Below are 16,872 nucleotides of genomic sequence, written 5' to 3'. Positions count from 1 at the left end.
CTTCTACCTTGCCAATCCTATCCTAGTTGTGTCATTTTATTGCCAGACTATTTTGGTGGGGACTAGGTTTCAAAGTTTAATGGACAGATAAAGAGTAAGCATATCTGTCCTTGTTCCCCACCTTAAGGAGAAAGCATTGTATCTTCTCCATTTATATAAGACATTCTCTCTGGAAGTATGGAGTACATGTCTTTAATCTGTTGAGAAGTTTCTGTTCTACTTCTATCCTCCTGATAGCTTTTACCATGAACAGCTGTGGAATTTAGTTTGATACTTTTTCTCCAACTAGTGACAGGGTCATATGGCTTTTTCCTTTCCTCTGTTAAAATGATGACTTTTGGGGGTGGATCTTCCTTCCAATGCTGAACCAACACTGCCATCCCTATAACAAAACCACTTTCTGCATACTGCCAGATCTGACTTCCAATAGTTTGTTTTGTTAAACAAATTTCTATCTATGTTCATACTTTTTTCTTCTATTATCTTTATCCAGTTTTAGGATTAGCACAATGTTGAGTTCCTAAAATGAGGGGAGAGGTGTTTCTTCTTTTTTCTGCTTTATTTGACATAATTTATCAGTTAAAATGTTTATGAGCCTGCTGTTGTCACATAGGTTTTGAAGCTAGGAATATACTTTCTTTAATAGGTGCTATTCAAATTTTATATTTCCTCCAGAGTTAGTTTCATTAATTTGTCTTCCAAGGTACTTCTTAGAAGTTGTCAAATTTATTTCAAAAACGATTTTTGTAATATGCTTTCTATATCCTTTTAAATTCTGTAAAATTTGTGGTAATGTCTCCTAGATCTTAATATTGTAATTTAAAAAATGTATAACTGATATTGTGTAACAGGAAGAAAAGGTCTAAAAGAGCAGGGGAATTGTGAGGGGTAGGGAAAGGGAAAAAAGGGAAAGGAAAAAAAATGAGAAGAGGAAAAAAAATGGATACAAGGTCTTTGCAAATAGGGAAGGGTGGAGGGTGTGAAGGGAGGGCAAGGGAAGGGGAAAAAAATAAGAACCAAGATACTCATGTAAAGGTGCAAGATCCCAATGATGAATGTAACTGTATTTTATACCGAAAATGTACCAACGAACTTAATGGGAAAAAAAAAGAAAGTTAAATGAAAGATGTATAAAGAGTATCAAGCACTTTATGTTGAACTAGTACTATGACACCCTGAGACAGCTATACATCCCAACTTTTGTAGCACTAGAACCTAGAGTACCAGTATGGATAAAAGATGATGACCTCTCACTAGTTCATGTTCTGTGTAAACTTTTATGTCTTGGTGACCACTGCCAACCTTAGAAAAAGCACACTAATCCAGACTATAAACTTTGTTGACTAGTATTTCCTACATTAAATTCTTTTCTGGTGAAAATAGGATCTGTAGTTTAGGAAATGTGCCTCTGCTTCATGAATTCTCAAATAATATTAGTATATTAAGTGATCTAAAAGTGCTTACAGTAAATAAAGTCTGGCTTGAGTCAGGCACAGTAGCATACACCTGTAGTCCCAACATTCAGAAGACTGAGGCTACTGAAAAATGTAGAGAATTTTTTTTTTTTGCCAGAGTGTGATGTACATGGCTACTAATCTATTTTCTAAAACAACTCTTGTTCCCGTCTGAAACCTCACAAGCCTGGCCTTTATTGTTCACATTCCTATCATTATTGTAGTCTTCTGAACTTGACCAGATTTGCCCACCAAGCTCTGCTTACATCATTCTAAGGCTTCTCTAGCTTACATCTCTAAACCTTTCCTATTCCTCCCTTAAACAATTTCCAAATGGTTCTGAAATACAGGTATAGTCATAGCAACAAGTATACCATTGGTACCAAAATCTGCTTTGGTTACCATTCTCTAGAGGAACAGAATAAATAGAAAATATATATATATAATTATGCAAGGGACATTATTAGGTAGCTTACAGTATCAGAGGCAGGAAAGTTCATGATGGCCATTTGAACTCTGGAGAGTAAGAAAAATGAGTGGCTGCTCACCCCAAGAAAGTGCAAGTTACAGAACAAGAGGAATTAAGGATGCAGTTCTAATCTAAGGTTCAAGACCTTAAAGATCACTGGAGGGCCACCGGTGTGAGTCTGTCTTGGAAGGCTGAAGAAATTGGAGAACAATATCTGAAAACATCAGCAAAGAGCTCTTCAAACACAGAAATCTTTCCATCTTCCCTTTTCATTCTGTCCAAATACAAGCCGATTGACTGGTGCCGCCCCCATTCAGGACAGGTCTTCCTCCTCAGCTTGCTAGCCTACATGTTAATTGTCTGTAGACAGACTGAGAACAGTACTTTAGTAATGTAGTAGGTGTTTCTTAATCCATTCCAGTTGATGTATCATGATTAATGATCAAGGGCATAGAGACAAAAGGTGGAAGAAATGGTGACTCCTAAACGAAGTACTTGTTTTTTCAAAATTTTTTTCTCCTGAGTGCTCCACTTTTTTCTTTCTCCTTTGTAATGACAACTATTAACATGTGGGACTACATACACTCTGGAAAAGCTGGCATGGAGGAGAAGTTCTAAAATCATGTGGGAAGTACCAGGCCAAATATGGCAGGTTGACTACAAACATTTTATCTTCTCTTCCACTTGAATCTTCATGAAAAACTCTAAAGATGTAAAGCTATTTATTCCCACTCCAAAAGATAGACTAATAAATAATTCAGACAAAAAATCTGAATTCATTTTATGAAATGTGACTTGACAGGCAAAGGAAGCTACAAGTTAAAGTGCCTAGAGAGGAAAAACAACTGGAGGTGAGGCACACTTGGCTACCTATTCATTGAATTGTTCACACCTAGAAATCACTGCAGAATTGACAGGTATCAAGTCCCTTACCCTAATCCACTCAATCAAGAATCTACATTCACACATACAATATCTCTTAAGATTGGGCTGCTGACTCTGGACTCAGCAACACAGATATAGTAAAGAAGAAAATTAATCTAGTGAAGTTGGCACCTAAAAGGTAGATCCCCAAACTTCGTCTCAGATCTCCTAGAATGGAGCAGCCAGAAGAGGGATAAGTGAGCTCTTTCGAAAAGATCAGAGTTGTGCTGAGAATATCCCTGCAGTGAAGACAGCAATTGAAAACACTTGTCTTCACAAATTGTTTCTAAGTGATGTTTTGGTATATTGTTCTTTTTAAAAATTAATTTTAAGAGAGTTAAGGGCCGGGATTTAGCTCAGTCCTGCCACCCCTGCCTGGGAAGTGCAAGGTCCTGAGTTCAATTCCCAGAACAAAAAGAAAGGAAGAAAGAGAGAAAGAAAGAAAGAAAGAAAGAAAGAAAGAAAGAAAGAAAGAAAGAAAGAAAGAAAGATGAGAGAGAAAGAAAAAAAAAGAAAGAGAGAAAGAAAAAGAAAGAAAGAAAGAAGGGAAGGAGGGAGGGAAGGAATGAAGGAAGGAACAAAGGAATGAAGGAACGAAGGGAGGAAAAGATAATAATTTTAGCTATCAAAGTAAGCCAAGAGTGGTGGCACACGCCTGTAATCCGAACACTTGGGAGGCTGAGGCAGGATTGCCACGAGTTTGAGGCCAGCTTGGGCTACATAGTGAGCTCAGAGCCAGCCTAATCTACAAAAAACAAAACAAACAAACAAAAAAACCCCAAAAAAACAAAAAAAAAAGAAAGAAAAGAGTTAGAAACAAACACTTGTGAGTTAACTTCAAATAGATTCTAAGACCCAAGAGGTAAATGTAAGTAGAGCAAGGAAGGAGCTTAGCTTATACTCCATCAGAATAATAAAATTTATTCAAACAGCATGAAAAAATTCAGTGACATAAATATTCAGCCACTTGTGGAACTGAGTTTAAGACAGAGTTAGTGGTTGGGGAACTGCATGATAGCACAAGCTAATGGCTGTAGCCCCTTACAATCAATCTCCTCACTTCAGAGCAGAATTTGTTCCTAGAGCCAAAGCCTAGATCCATATAGGGGAAGGGGTTAAAGATGTTCAGCTGTCAGAGTAGGGAATTAGAGGCATGGTAGAAGACACTCAATATGCTCATTACAAATCTGGACACCCTAAAACAAAGTTCATTCCTTAAAAAGATTTTGGTCTTGTCCCCTAATCCTCAGCATCTTTGACCCATTCAAAAGTTGGACTCCCTTCAGTCAAAACATAGCTTATTTCATGTGGCCATAATTAAATATTTGGAGGAGAGGGCGAAATGAAAGAATTCCCCATTATCTGTCAAAATTGCATAATGTCTTGAAATGGAATTATGAAGTATAAAGACTGACTTCTAGTTGTTGCTTTTTGCCTTATTTTTACTTCATTTCTTTGGATTCTTAAGCTATATTTTTAAGTTGGTCATGATTTTGTGACTGGATCTTAGATTGAATGGCAGTCTGCAGAATGACTATGTAAAATAAAACATACTTCTATAGTATATATTTATCTTAAGATACTAATAGGCATATTTTATCTTGTCAATCTCATGTTTCCCAGCCTCAGAAAGCCATTACCTTCATTCCTCTTCAGAACCCCTCATGATCATGATACACACTTATAATCAGAACATGCCTTTAATCCAGTCTAGGACAATTCTGGAACACTTGCACCAGGAAAATTGTTTTCTATTTTGTTCTGTGAATCTGGAACCACATCAGAAGCTCCTTGCGAATTATTCAGGTCAAGTTCGGTTTTAAGAAAGGTATTTGCTTGTAATCTGCCTGACACTTTTCCAGTCCAACAAGCCTGCCCTTTTTGTACTGGCTTTTGGAAAATTCAAAGTTATTTTAGATACAGTTATCAATTGCCATGCTAAAGCACTCATTCTGATGAACATTTATGTGAAATCAATTTTGTGTGCTGAAGTTACACATACTCAATTGTAAAAGCTGCAAGGTTAGTTTAATGTAATTTATAACAGTTCTTCCATTGTTTGGAAAAATTCTAACAAAGCTATTGGTCAAAACAGTCAAATTGGGGGCCAGGGATTTAGCTCAGTGGTTTCACTGTCTGCTGCGCAAGTGCAAGGACCCAAGTTTGATCCCCGGTACCAAAAAAACCCCCCCAAAACAGTCAAGTTGAATTGTGACCATTTGTATATCTTTGAAAATATCTATGTGCCCACGTTTTTAAGTACGTAGAAATGTGCAAAAGTCTACAATCATAAATCTAGAGCTCTCATATACAAAAAGTATAAAAAATTTAAAGTTAATTTCTATACTCCTAAGCACAAAATTTTATATTTTATATATCTAAATGTAACTTAATATAAATTTGAACATTGTGAAAAAATTCTTTATTATAAGACATCTTAAATAATATGGTTTTATCATATAAAATAATTCTGATCTAATAGGTTACCATACTTTATGGAATCCAATTGTTCTTCACTACCTCTTAATTATAAATATAATTAAATTTATAGCAACTTCTCAAGAAGAAACTAAGCAAACAAAAAAGGTAAAAGGAGCTACCTTGGATTAAAGGGGCAAAAAAATTGTCACTTAGTCATCATATCTAAATAATGTAAATATTTGCCAAATCATACTTGTATGTTATTAACATATGTAGTGGCTCCATTCCTCCTCTCTTCTTCATTGGTCAAATAATCTGCACCATATTTGTATGTATCAACCCATTTAATATTTGTGTTTAATAGAAGTGACTATTTTACACAAATGTCTGAAGCTTATTGTCGCTGTTGTTAGGCCTAAGTCTCTCATTAATGTTTTTTAATGACTGGTTTTCATTGTTTTTATTATTATTATTATTATTATTATTATTATTATCCCCCAGAGGTAACAGAACATTTATATTGCTAGAAGTTTCCTTCAAAAGCTACATTCCAGTTAACATTTCAGTTGGATTTTAACCACCAAATAGTCCTCTGATTTTGAGAAGGACCCAAATGGGCACATTTCCATACAAGATCAGAGGAAAGAAGCAGTTTGTTCTTGACCATATAGGTATCAAACGTTTTTTTACTGGCATAACATTTCTAAGGCTTAACAATGTAGTTAATTCCTTTCCCTCCAGTTTAGAACCCCTATGAACATGTAAAATAAGGTACTATTTGGAAACTCAGAAATAACAGTTGGATAGCCATGCTGGCTACTGATTTTCGCAAATGAGTTCAAAGAAATAATAACCATGTAAACAGATTTTCATGCCCCCATAAATTAACACTAAGTCTCCTTAATGTACTAAGGATCTATTCATTACATGGAAACAACGTAGTGCCTGACCTTGCAGAGCTGGTCTCAGACAATGTCTTTGAAGTTATTTCATTCCTGTTCTTACTTCAAGTATCTTAGACATGTGTCTTTATATAGTCCCCTCAAGGGTGGGAGCCATATCTGAATTACTCCATGTGTTTCCTAGCACAGAGTACACTGAAGATTAAAAGATGGATATTATTAAATGGAAAAAACCACTAAAATTTTATTTTACAAGGTTCAGCTTTATTTTGCTTCTCTTCTGCTTTTTCATTACAAAAAGATTACAAGAATTCTTCTTCACTGTAAAATTGAAAGTTAAGTATAAACAATAAAAACAAAAACTCCTTCCCTCTCTATTGGAAACTATCTGCTGTTTGTTACACAGCTCCATTTACCTACATTCTTGACTTTAATCTTATGCAATTAAAAGTATTAAGCTGTCAACATTTATGGTCACTAGATTTATATAACTTTGGGCTATATTTATAACTATCTTACTTCTTTATAAACATTCATGGAACAGTAGTAGTTTATGAAATGCATTTTAATCTACAGCATGAACATTTTTATTTTTCCATTGTTATTGAATTTTTCTTATACTCAGCCTTTAACCTGTGTTTTGCCATAAAATTCTAGAAATCATAGTGTTCAATGTTGCTCCATACAAAGAAATTTTCAATCTTAATCTAGGAAAGAACAAAATAATACAAAGTGGAATACACTTGCCAGTTTAACAAAAATTTATTGAGTGTATGATACATGACAGATTCTGCACCAAACACTATTCATTTAGCTCTCTGACCTCAGGTAATGGGGAAGAGAGACACATAGATACAATCAGTACAATGTATGTTACCCCATTCACTCAGACTCTGCCCTACCCACTCACAGGAGCAAAATAAAGGCTGAGGATAGAAAAGACAAGAGGGTGTTTGAAGAAAGTCACCTGCAATCAGAACTTAGAGATCATGAGCTTTGTGGGGCAGGAAGTGTAGCTCAGTGGCAGAGTATATACCTGGCATATACAAGGCCCTGGGCTCAGTCTGTAACATGCACACACACACACACACACACACACACACACACACAATAACAGTAGACAATGGTAGGATGATTATTACCATCATTATCTCCCTCTCTATTTCTTCCTACCTCCCACACCAAACACTGCAGAGGGTATAGGGGAAAGAAGAAAGAAGCAAAGTCTTCCTTGTAAAACAGTTTCATTTTGTCAGAGAAGCTTGGGAAAATTCAGTGATAATGGTGACTAAGAGGGAGTGGCTCATCACAGAAGTTTCTAAAAGAACAACTGAGATGTAAGAAAAACCGGAAAGAAGCTCCGAGTTGTGACATCTCACCCACAAGCTGATGGTAGACTTGATTCATATTGATGAATGAATGGATAGTATCTAAAGTCCCCCTTGTCATCATTTTTTATCTGTCTCAAATGGCCTTGATTATTTTCCTACATTATTCCTTATGATGTGTTTTAGAATTTGTCTTATTCCTCCCATATCCTGCTGTTTACCATTGGAATAGCATTGTAATCAACTAAGTAAGGAAGCTTTAACATGGTATGTCTTTGTACAAGCATGGTATTTATTCATGTATTTTTTTATGTCTCATTAAACTTCTTCACCTGCATCCCATTACTGAATTTAGTGAAATTGTTTTGTACTGTAATGGGATCTTTTAAAATGTTTAAAGTAATTATTCACAGAATATAGAAAAACTCTAATTTTTAAGTATCAAATTTATAGTTGGGAAGATGGTCTCATAATAAACAATCATACAATATCACATGATTTTTTGCTAATATCTTGGAATTAAATATTTCATAATCTTAAAACATTTTTTATTCTTGAAATAGCTTTTATGTGCTAGTGGTATAGCACATAATATTATGACATGTTTAAGCTCCTATATTTAATTTCACAATAGAATTATGGGAGAATTTTTAATATCTATATTTTGACTAAAAAATTGAAATAATGCATAGATTTGGCAGCTTTCTGGATTTAGTATCGAGGTAATAGAGACTTAACAAGGGAATCAGGAAAAAAAATATTTAATTATTTCCACATGATTGTTTTCAAAGAAAACCAAGTGAATAAAGTGGCATAATGGTATAGGGTTTGTTGTCCAGTCACTAACAAGGGTGTGTAAGAGTCCATCTCAAATAGCATAACAGAAGTATTAGCACTTTGGGAGGCATTAGCTTGGCTTCAGAAACTGGGGGAGGCCCTCTCATTTCATCTTCCTTTCTCAGAGATTAATAGTGATCTCTAAAAATAGAAATAAATTGACCACCTTCCTATTGAGATCTGGCAAAATGTCAGTACTGCTTTTTAGTGAATGCTATTGTACCTCTGCAAACACATTGGGGTATATATTTTTGAATTCTATTTATGAATCTTAATTTAAGACTGTCACACATATCTATACTAGCACTATCCAACATTTGTAAGGCAACATTAAACTAAATTTTGAAATCTTACCAAATATTAAAATAATGTTTAAACATTTTTTCCATTTTTTTCTATTTTACATGTAACTATTATGCAGACCATCAGGCAACTGTAAAAGGCAGAACTTAAATCAACGTTACATAAGCAAAATTGACCCTTTTTTGTCTTCAGAACTCTGGGATAATATTATTTCAGGGTTGACTGTTATATTTATGCTTAAGTGTTTCCTTCAATAAACTTCCACAAGATTGTGCACTAATCTTGAGTGAGTACAAACCTCCTCTGTATAGACAAACCCTTCAGCAATACAATGTACACCTTTCCAGACAATTACGTTTGGAGTCACAGTATAACCAAATGGAGGAGGAAAGAGCTGCACACAATAGAAAGTTGCAACCCTGGGATGTGAAATATTAATTGATGATTAATAGCAAACTGAGCTCTAAATTATAATCCACAAAGATTCCTCACAACTTATTGATTTCACTGCCCTTCCTGAGTCACTTGATCCAAGGGCCTGACTAGAAAAAAGCAAACCTCCTGTAGCTACAGGAAAGCAATTCATTTCTTTGGGGTTAGAAAGGTGTAATTAATTTTAAAATACATTACCGTTATCTTTTTTCTTTAAGATGCTAATAGCTTCAACATTTTTATTACAAAGTAATGTATATTCATTATATCAGAAGGAACACATCAAAGTCAAGAGTTACAAGAATACATTTAAAAATCACCTGAGAGAGAAGCTCAGCTGGTCCCAGCACCCGGAAGGAAGCTACCTCGCTGCCATCGCAGGCTCCTAAGGCAGAGAAACTGAGCTGGTCCCAGCACCCGGAAGGAAGCTCCCCCACTGTCATCCCAAGCTCCTAGGGCAGAGAAGCTGAGCCGGTCCCAGAACCCGGAAGGAAGCTCCCCCCACTGCCATCCCAAGCTCCTAGGGCAGAGAAGGTGAGCAGTGTGGGCGCCAGAAGCACTCCTCCACATGGAAATGAGAAAACACATAAACAAGCCTCAAAAACAGAGTTCCAGATCACCTACATCAACCCCAAAGGGAAACGAGATGGAACAATCTGATACTCAACCACCTGAACTCTCTGAATTGGCAACAAAAGAGGATCTGGGAAAAATGAAATCAGAAATAATTACTCAGATAACAGCAAAGATTTTGTTCATGGTGCAAGACATGATTAACAAATCTAGAGAGGACACAGATTAAAAAAAAATAGAGGATCTGAGGAACATGATGGAATCCCAACATAGGAAACAAATGGAATCCGTAAAACAGATACAAACAGATTTCCAAGAAATTAAAAACTCCATCGAAAGTCTGTGCAGCAGAATGAACCAATGTGAGGATAGAATTTCACATATAGAAGATAAGATTGCAATTAATGACCAGGAAAAGAAAAATTGCTTCAAAATTGTAAGGGAACATGAGAAATCAATCCAGCAGCTGCTAGATGATGCAAAGAAGAATAACATAAGACTGATTGGAGTCAATGAAGAAAGAGGAGAGAGAGTGCAGATGACATAAAAAAAAACTGTTCACAGAAGTGATGGCAGAAAACTTCCCAAGGAGGGGAAAAGAACTTGACATACAGATAAGTGAGGCATACAGGACTCCAAATATCTTTGATCAAAAAAAAATTTGCACATGGGCCTATAATAGTTAGGATTCCAGAAATCCAACAGAAGAACAAAATTCTACAAGCAGTCAGAGAAAAGAAACAAATCACATACAAAGGAAAGCCCATCAGAATCACAACAGACTTCGCAATGCAAACCCTCAAGGCAAGAAGAGCTTGGAGTGATGGATTTCAAGCCCTAAAAGAAAACAGCCTCCAACCCAGATTGATGTACCCTGCAAAACTATCTTTCAAAATTGATGGAGAAATAAGATACTTTCATGATAAAGAGCACCTCAGGAACTTCATGAATACCAAACCGGCACTCCAAAAATTTTTAGACAATACCCTAGGAAAAGACAATGAGGATCACAACCCCAGGAAGCCCAGCAGAATGAATCCATTGGGCGTGACAAATTAAACACAAAGGGGGAGAATCCAACAAAAAGAAAAAGTCATGACAAGGCTTTTAAAACTTTTAACTTCATCTCCCTAATGAGTGTATAATGGAAGGGAAAAAAGGGAAAGGAAAAAATATGAGAAGAGGAAAAAAATGGAAACAAGGTCTTTGCAAATACGGAAGGGTGGAGGGGGTGAAGGGAGGGCAAGGGAAGGGGAAAAAAAATAAGAACCAAGATACTCATGTAATGGTAAAAGATCCCAATGATGAATGTAACTGTATTTTATACCTAAAATGTACCAATAAAGTTAATGGGGAAAAAATAAAATTAAATTAAATCACCTGAAATCCTCCACCAAAAGTCACTACTGTTACTGTACTGCTGATGTATATCCTTACAGATTTTCTATTTAAATAACTGCTAAAATGGATCATGTTCACATAGAATGTAACTGAAAATACTTATTTTTAAGTACAGTTTATATAATTGTTTTTCACAATATTCTATTTTTTAGAACTACTTTCATTACATTCTCTTATATGGAATCAAAAAATGAGGAACTAAATCATCGCACTCAAAAGTATAAGAAAAATTTATGTGACCTAGTATTTACTTCATTAGTCATCAGAAATGTTTTATTGTGTCCAAATATTGGCAGAAGACAATGTTTTTCAGTTAAAACATTCCAACATTAAAATAATAGAATTTGTGATTTGCTATTCACTTTTAAATACACTTAAAATATCATTAGCATGGCCGGGGATGTAGCTCAGTGGTGCCATGCCTGCCTGGCAAGCGCAAGGTCCTGAGTTCAATTTGCAATACCAAAAAAAGATCATTAGCAATATTTTCTCTCCTTTTCTTCCTGACCTATTTCTCAGCAGCCCCCCAATCATTACCACACCCATCCATTCTTTGGTGTTGACAAATGGAGTTTTATTAGCTTGATTAAAACTGAGAATTATAGGATTCCATCAGAACAACATTTTGTCAAATGAATTAGTGTTCCATAAATATAGCCTTTCTCTCTCTAGAAGACTTAGTAAACATTTTATAATGTACTAAGTGCCTGGGACAATTAAGCCACTAACTGTAAAAGTGTCGATTTATGTATCTGTAATGGAAAAATATTTTCTCTTTGCTCTGGAAATAGTTTTGGTTGCCATTCTATGGAAGGATGCCATAGCAGAATTAGAGTACCATGTTTCAAACAGGGATCTAGTAATGGCACAATAATGTTTCTCTGCTCTGGTACTACGTCAAACTGTGTATCAGTCTGTCTCACTTAAATAAACATACACACACACACCCCAGCAGGTAGAGTTGCGGAGACACCATCTGAGAAAGTTCCTTAGGCACATTTGCAACAGTTGCACTGAGGTAAGAAAAGTGACAGGAAATCTAACTTCCATCTCAATTTTTTTAAAGCATAAGTTACCCTAGTTCTCCATTAAGTAAGTCATATTTATGCCCTTTGAGCAGCATCTGTGGGGCAGAGATGCATTCGATTTTGAGAATTAGTTGTATTGGTCTATGCAGGTCTCATTGTGCTTGATTTTTGCCTCACTATTTTCTTGCTTTTTATTTGCAGGTAGTGAAGTCAAAGTTATCCAATGAACACAACTTCATTAAGATGAAAAGATCAAAGAATCACATTGTGGGAAAATATTTTAGCAATCAAGGCAAACTACAACAGCAAGACTCTATAACCAATTTTCAATCACCATATCATGTCCGAGGTCCAATAAATCAGGTTTGTTCTGAAATCCTGCTCAGCAGGATGTGTGCCAGGGGAAGAACCATGTAGACTTCCTGGGCCTGGAGTTACAGACAAGCCACTGACTTGGATGATGATCTATGACCCAACCAATGTGCCTCATGTGTATTTTGGAGTGAGTCCATCCTCATGCTCATCAGCACACATGCTCACCAATACACATTTAGCTTTTAAAAAAAGCAATAGGAACACTTATCTCCTATAGCCTTACAAAATTAATATGTGACCTTGAACAATAGTTGGTTTTAGAGTGAGAGATAGAGCTAGAAAGATTACTTGAAATATGAAGTAGGACCACCGTGGGCCAGGAATTGCATTGTGATAACAAACAGAAATATAGACACTTGAATTATATGGGAAAGAGGATAATGCTGGTCAGTATTGTGTTGCTTTCTCTATAAGTACACTAATACTAAGAAGGCAAAGAAGCAATTACATTCCACTTGCAAGTAGGGATTGTGCTTATATTTTTCACCAGGAGAAAATACAGTATTTACAATGGCTTAGAGTAAATTTGTGGATCTAATGCTTATGAAAAACATTTCTTCTTATATTTTTAAAGTTTTATAAATCAAAGGAAAAGAACAGGAATGATGTTTCACAGAGAATTTGATAAGATTCTATGAGAAAGATAGAAAATTAAATATTTTACAATTAAAATATCAATATATTTAATTCTGCACTTCTTGTGTTTTTCATAAACATTCCCTCCTGTCCTGTCTGTGAACTTAGATTGGTAACTGCAGTCTAAATTGATGAAATACATGACGTTTAAGTGAGGAACAAATATAGTTCCTCATATGTTACTCTATTATGTTTTGTTGATGATATTACTTAAGAAAGCTTTTGTTTGCCATTATAGACCTATGTAATGTAAGATTACAACTACATTTTATGTAAATACTTTCCAAAGGATTACATATTCTCAATCCATAAGCATAAAGCATTTGTATACGTCCACAAATAGTGCTATAGTTACCATCCATATTTTTATTTTCTTGAGGAGCTATAATCCAAATTTAGAAAAAGCATTAAAACTTTTATTAAAACCATGGCATATATATAACCATCTAATTCTAGTATTGAAAACTTTCTTTCATCTCTTTAGTTTCAAAATGGTAAATTACTATTCAAATACTTTTTTGTGAGAGAAACTATTGTTACAGTAGCATTTGAGGGATTATTTTTCTTTTGAGGAAAAAAGCTGATAGGTTTATTCAGTATATGATTGAAATTAGTAAATGTACAAATACCTCAATTTCATCATCATACAAAAAAATATTTTGATTGATTAATTTTTTAGTATGAGTATCCAACTCCTTCAAATACTCTATTTTTATATATATTTTATATGAACATAAATATGAATTTATAGTTAACTGTCTTAAATTATATTTAAATCCAAATATCATTTGATATACAAAATATACATATATATTTTACAGATGTTAGGTATTTTTGAAACAATGGTACAGAATTAACTTAAAAGTGAAAAGTTTTTCTATACACCTACATGTAAGCATCCTTTTTAAATTTTCAGATATTTTTAATGTTATAAAATGTTAATTTATGTAGCCACCTCATCATGTTTTAATGCATTGCATGTTCTATAACAGTATTATAGTCAGTGTATGTTTCTTATAGTTTACTGTTAATCTAATTTGTAATAAACATTGGACGGAGGTTAGTCTGGCATTTACCTCTTCACTATTGAAATAATAATAATTACAAGCAATTGTAATGATATGATTAATAAATGTCTTGCTAGTTATAATCTGTGTTCAGAAAGTATTCTTTTTTTCCTTTTGACTACAGGTATATAACTATACAAACAGTGGCCGCTTGGCAGGGATATTATATGCATTCAAGTACTGATATGTGATTAAATAAGATTAACTATATAGTTCCATCCATCTGATATTCTATAAGTGTATGATCAGATGAACTCTCTGCTGTACAATGATCAAAGCTTTTGAAGAATCTATTTTCATTTGCTAATCTATCTCTCAGCTCATTTCCAATACTATACCTTTTTTGCATAAAACATTTTAAGTACTGACAAAGTATCTCATGTTATGTATAATTTTGAACAATTTCTTCCTATTTCACAATATTTATTATTCTTTTTGGTCCTTATTTTCATTTTCAGTTTCTCACACCAGAGAGATAATGCAATATTTACACAAGTGTGTTCAATTTATTTCACTTAATAGTATGTTCTCAAAGTGCATCTATTTACCTAGTCTCAAGTTTATCTTTTTAAGATCATGATACACAGTGTATTTACCATGGTTATTTGCTAATAATCTTTGTTGTGAAAAATTATTTTTTCATAGAACAGCTTTTATATTTTCTTTATTAATACCTACCTGCAATACATTAAAATAAAAAAAGTTTTAAAGCTTTTGAACATAATGTAGTTCAAGCTTTATTCAAGGTAAGCCACTGAAATTCTAGGAGGCATTTTAATTACTTCTTAATTGAAGAAATTATATTTTATTTTACTTTGGGAAAATAATTGTGTGTTTATGTATATACTTATGTATTCATCTATGCTGTAAAAAGTTCCTAATTTGAGCAGGAAAAAAATAAGAGTAGGCATCTTAACATATTTTTTTAGGTGTGAAAGGTACAGGAAGTGTATTATTCTGGGTAAGAATTGATCATTATCCAATCCAAACTAAACTAAACTTAAGAAAACATTTATCCTATTAAAAGTCAAGAATAACTGCATAAACATTTCTAAGTATTATTGTTGACATTGTGGTGTGTGTGTGTGTGTGTGTGTGTGCGTGTGTGTTTAAAGGCACAGCGTACTCTTTACCAGTAGACGAATAAGATCATGTAAAGGCTTCTGAAGAAGAAGGGCTTGCCATTTTTTGGTGGTTTGGTTTACATTTTTAAGTGATTCAGCCTTTTTCATGTTAGTTGCTCCGTATGCCTAGAATTCTCTACAGAACGTAATTACTTGATAAGTATTGCAAGCAATTATTGGAAATAGTTCCAGTGAAGTTTAGGAGAGGGGGGATTGCTATTCTGCATCAGAAGTTCCTTCCTTTAGTTCCATTGCATGGAAAGATTCCAAGAGGAAGTTCTGAAATGGTCAAAAATTACATGAGTCAGAGTTATTTTGAAGCTGCAAAGCTTTGGCCTCTTCCAGGTCTAATATAGTAACAAGATTAAAAGCCTAGAGAGATACTCTGGGTTAAGATCTTATTAAATATTGTCTTAAGGTCTCCTTTGTTTAATCAAATACTGAAACCATCATCATCTAAAATTTTTCTCTGAAATTTCATCTTACAAAAATATAAAAACATTTTCAAAATCATTGGATAATATAATCAAATAAACAAACATAACTGACTAAACTCACTCAATTTAAAGCTGAGTTAGTAACTTAAGAAACATGTATTCAAGTACAAAACAATATTATTCTGCCATTTTGTTTGAATTAAGGAATAATCGTGCTTTTTTTCGAAATGTGTATTTAAAGTTCAAATGCCTTTGATTACTATTGAAAAGGAAGGCATTTTAACAGACTATTTCAGCTTAAGGGGATGAACCAGAAGTTGTCAGAAATCCCCAAAGACGTACTAAAGACAACAGGATATTGCAAGCTCCTACCAATGAGATTGTGTATTTGGCAAGGTTTCCAAAGTTTCATACTGTCAAAGAGCCTTTTATCATGTTTTTATTGCTTCAGTACTGCTATTATCAACTTCAATATTTCTTTTATGATTCATTCACTTATTGTAGGGGACTACAGAACTCATTTTTTTCCCAACTGATATGGACCATGTAGTCCTCCTAAAATGGTGCTCTACGTGTTTTCTTTATGTTCCCTGAAATATAAAGAATTTGTTTTATGGCTCTATTAAATGTCAGATTACTATGCTTTAATACACAATTGAAATATTAATTCTTAAAACTTAGTGTGACTACAGTTTGTAAATCTAATCTAAGTCAGTATTCTTACCTAAACACAACTAGTAAGAGGAAAAGAACATCATTAGCGAAAATACTATAAAAGGATTTCTATGAGGTGGTAATATTTAGGTAGATTAGATTTACAGTTTGATTTATGCTCACTGGCATTTTATCACAAGTCTATAGCACTCTCTGCAAAGAAACTTTTCATTTAGTTTTTTAAAGTCTTTTTCTGACTCTGTGTAATATGTCTGGGGAAAATATTGCATTTTGGATTATGTTATGAGTAGACATTTAATATCTCTTATCAAGTTATTTCCTTAGGTAATTTATGTGTAACAACATATTATTCTTTTTATTACCTGAAATAAAAAATACACTGTTTGTCACATGAAAAGTAGTTTATATCCATTACAATCCATTACAATGTTTGGATATACAGTATTTGAAAAGCACTTAATTACAATTGATTACAATCCAAAAGTC

General features: G+C 34.1%; 1 protein-coding gene across 4 annotated transcripts in view; it reads left to right on the top strand.

The window, feature by feature from the left end:
* The window catches only part of Cped1 (cadherin like and PC-esterase domain containing 1), a 280,168-nt gene extending 265,935 nt beyond the window's left edge, over positions 1-14,233 (top strand). For 2 of the 4 annotated variants that reach the window (XR_002386702.2, XR_002386701.2), the window contains one exon: positions 12,274-12,459. Coding sequence is in view for 2 of the 4 variants with exons in the window: in XM_021237581.2 (XP_021093240.2) it covers positions 12,274-12,489 (216 nt within the window). In the remaining 2 variants the exon portion in view is untranslated. Of the gene's footprint in view, positions 1-12,273 lie in introns of all 4 variants that reach the window. The other 2 variants (XM_021237581.2, XM_004856454.3) reach the window with 1 other exon arrangement.
* The last annotated feature ends 2,639 nt before the right edge of the window (positions 14,234-16,872 follow it).

The sequence above is a fragment of the Heterocephalus glaber genome, unplaced genomic scaffold, assembly GCF_053883595.1.
Source record: "Heterocephalus glaber isolate CG9 unplaced genomic scaffold, H.glaber_assembly_v1.0 deba00000546, whole genome shotgun sequence".
NCBI classification, from domain to species: domain Eukaryota; kingdom Metazoa; phylum Chordata; class Mammalia; order Rodentia; family Bathyergidae; genus Heterocephalus; species Heterocephalus glaber.
Note: the sequence above shows the minus strand (reverse complement) of the source record. Positions and strands in the feature narration are given on the sequence as shown.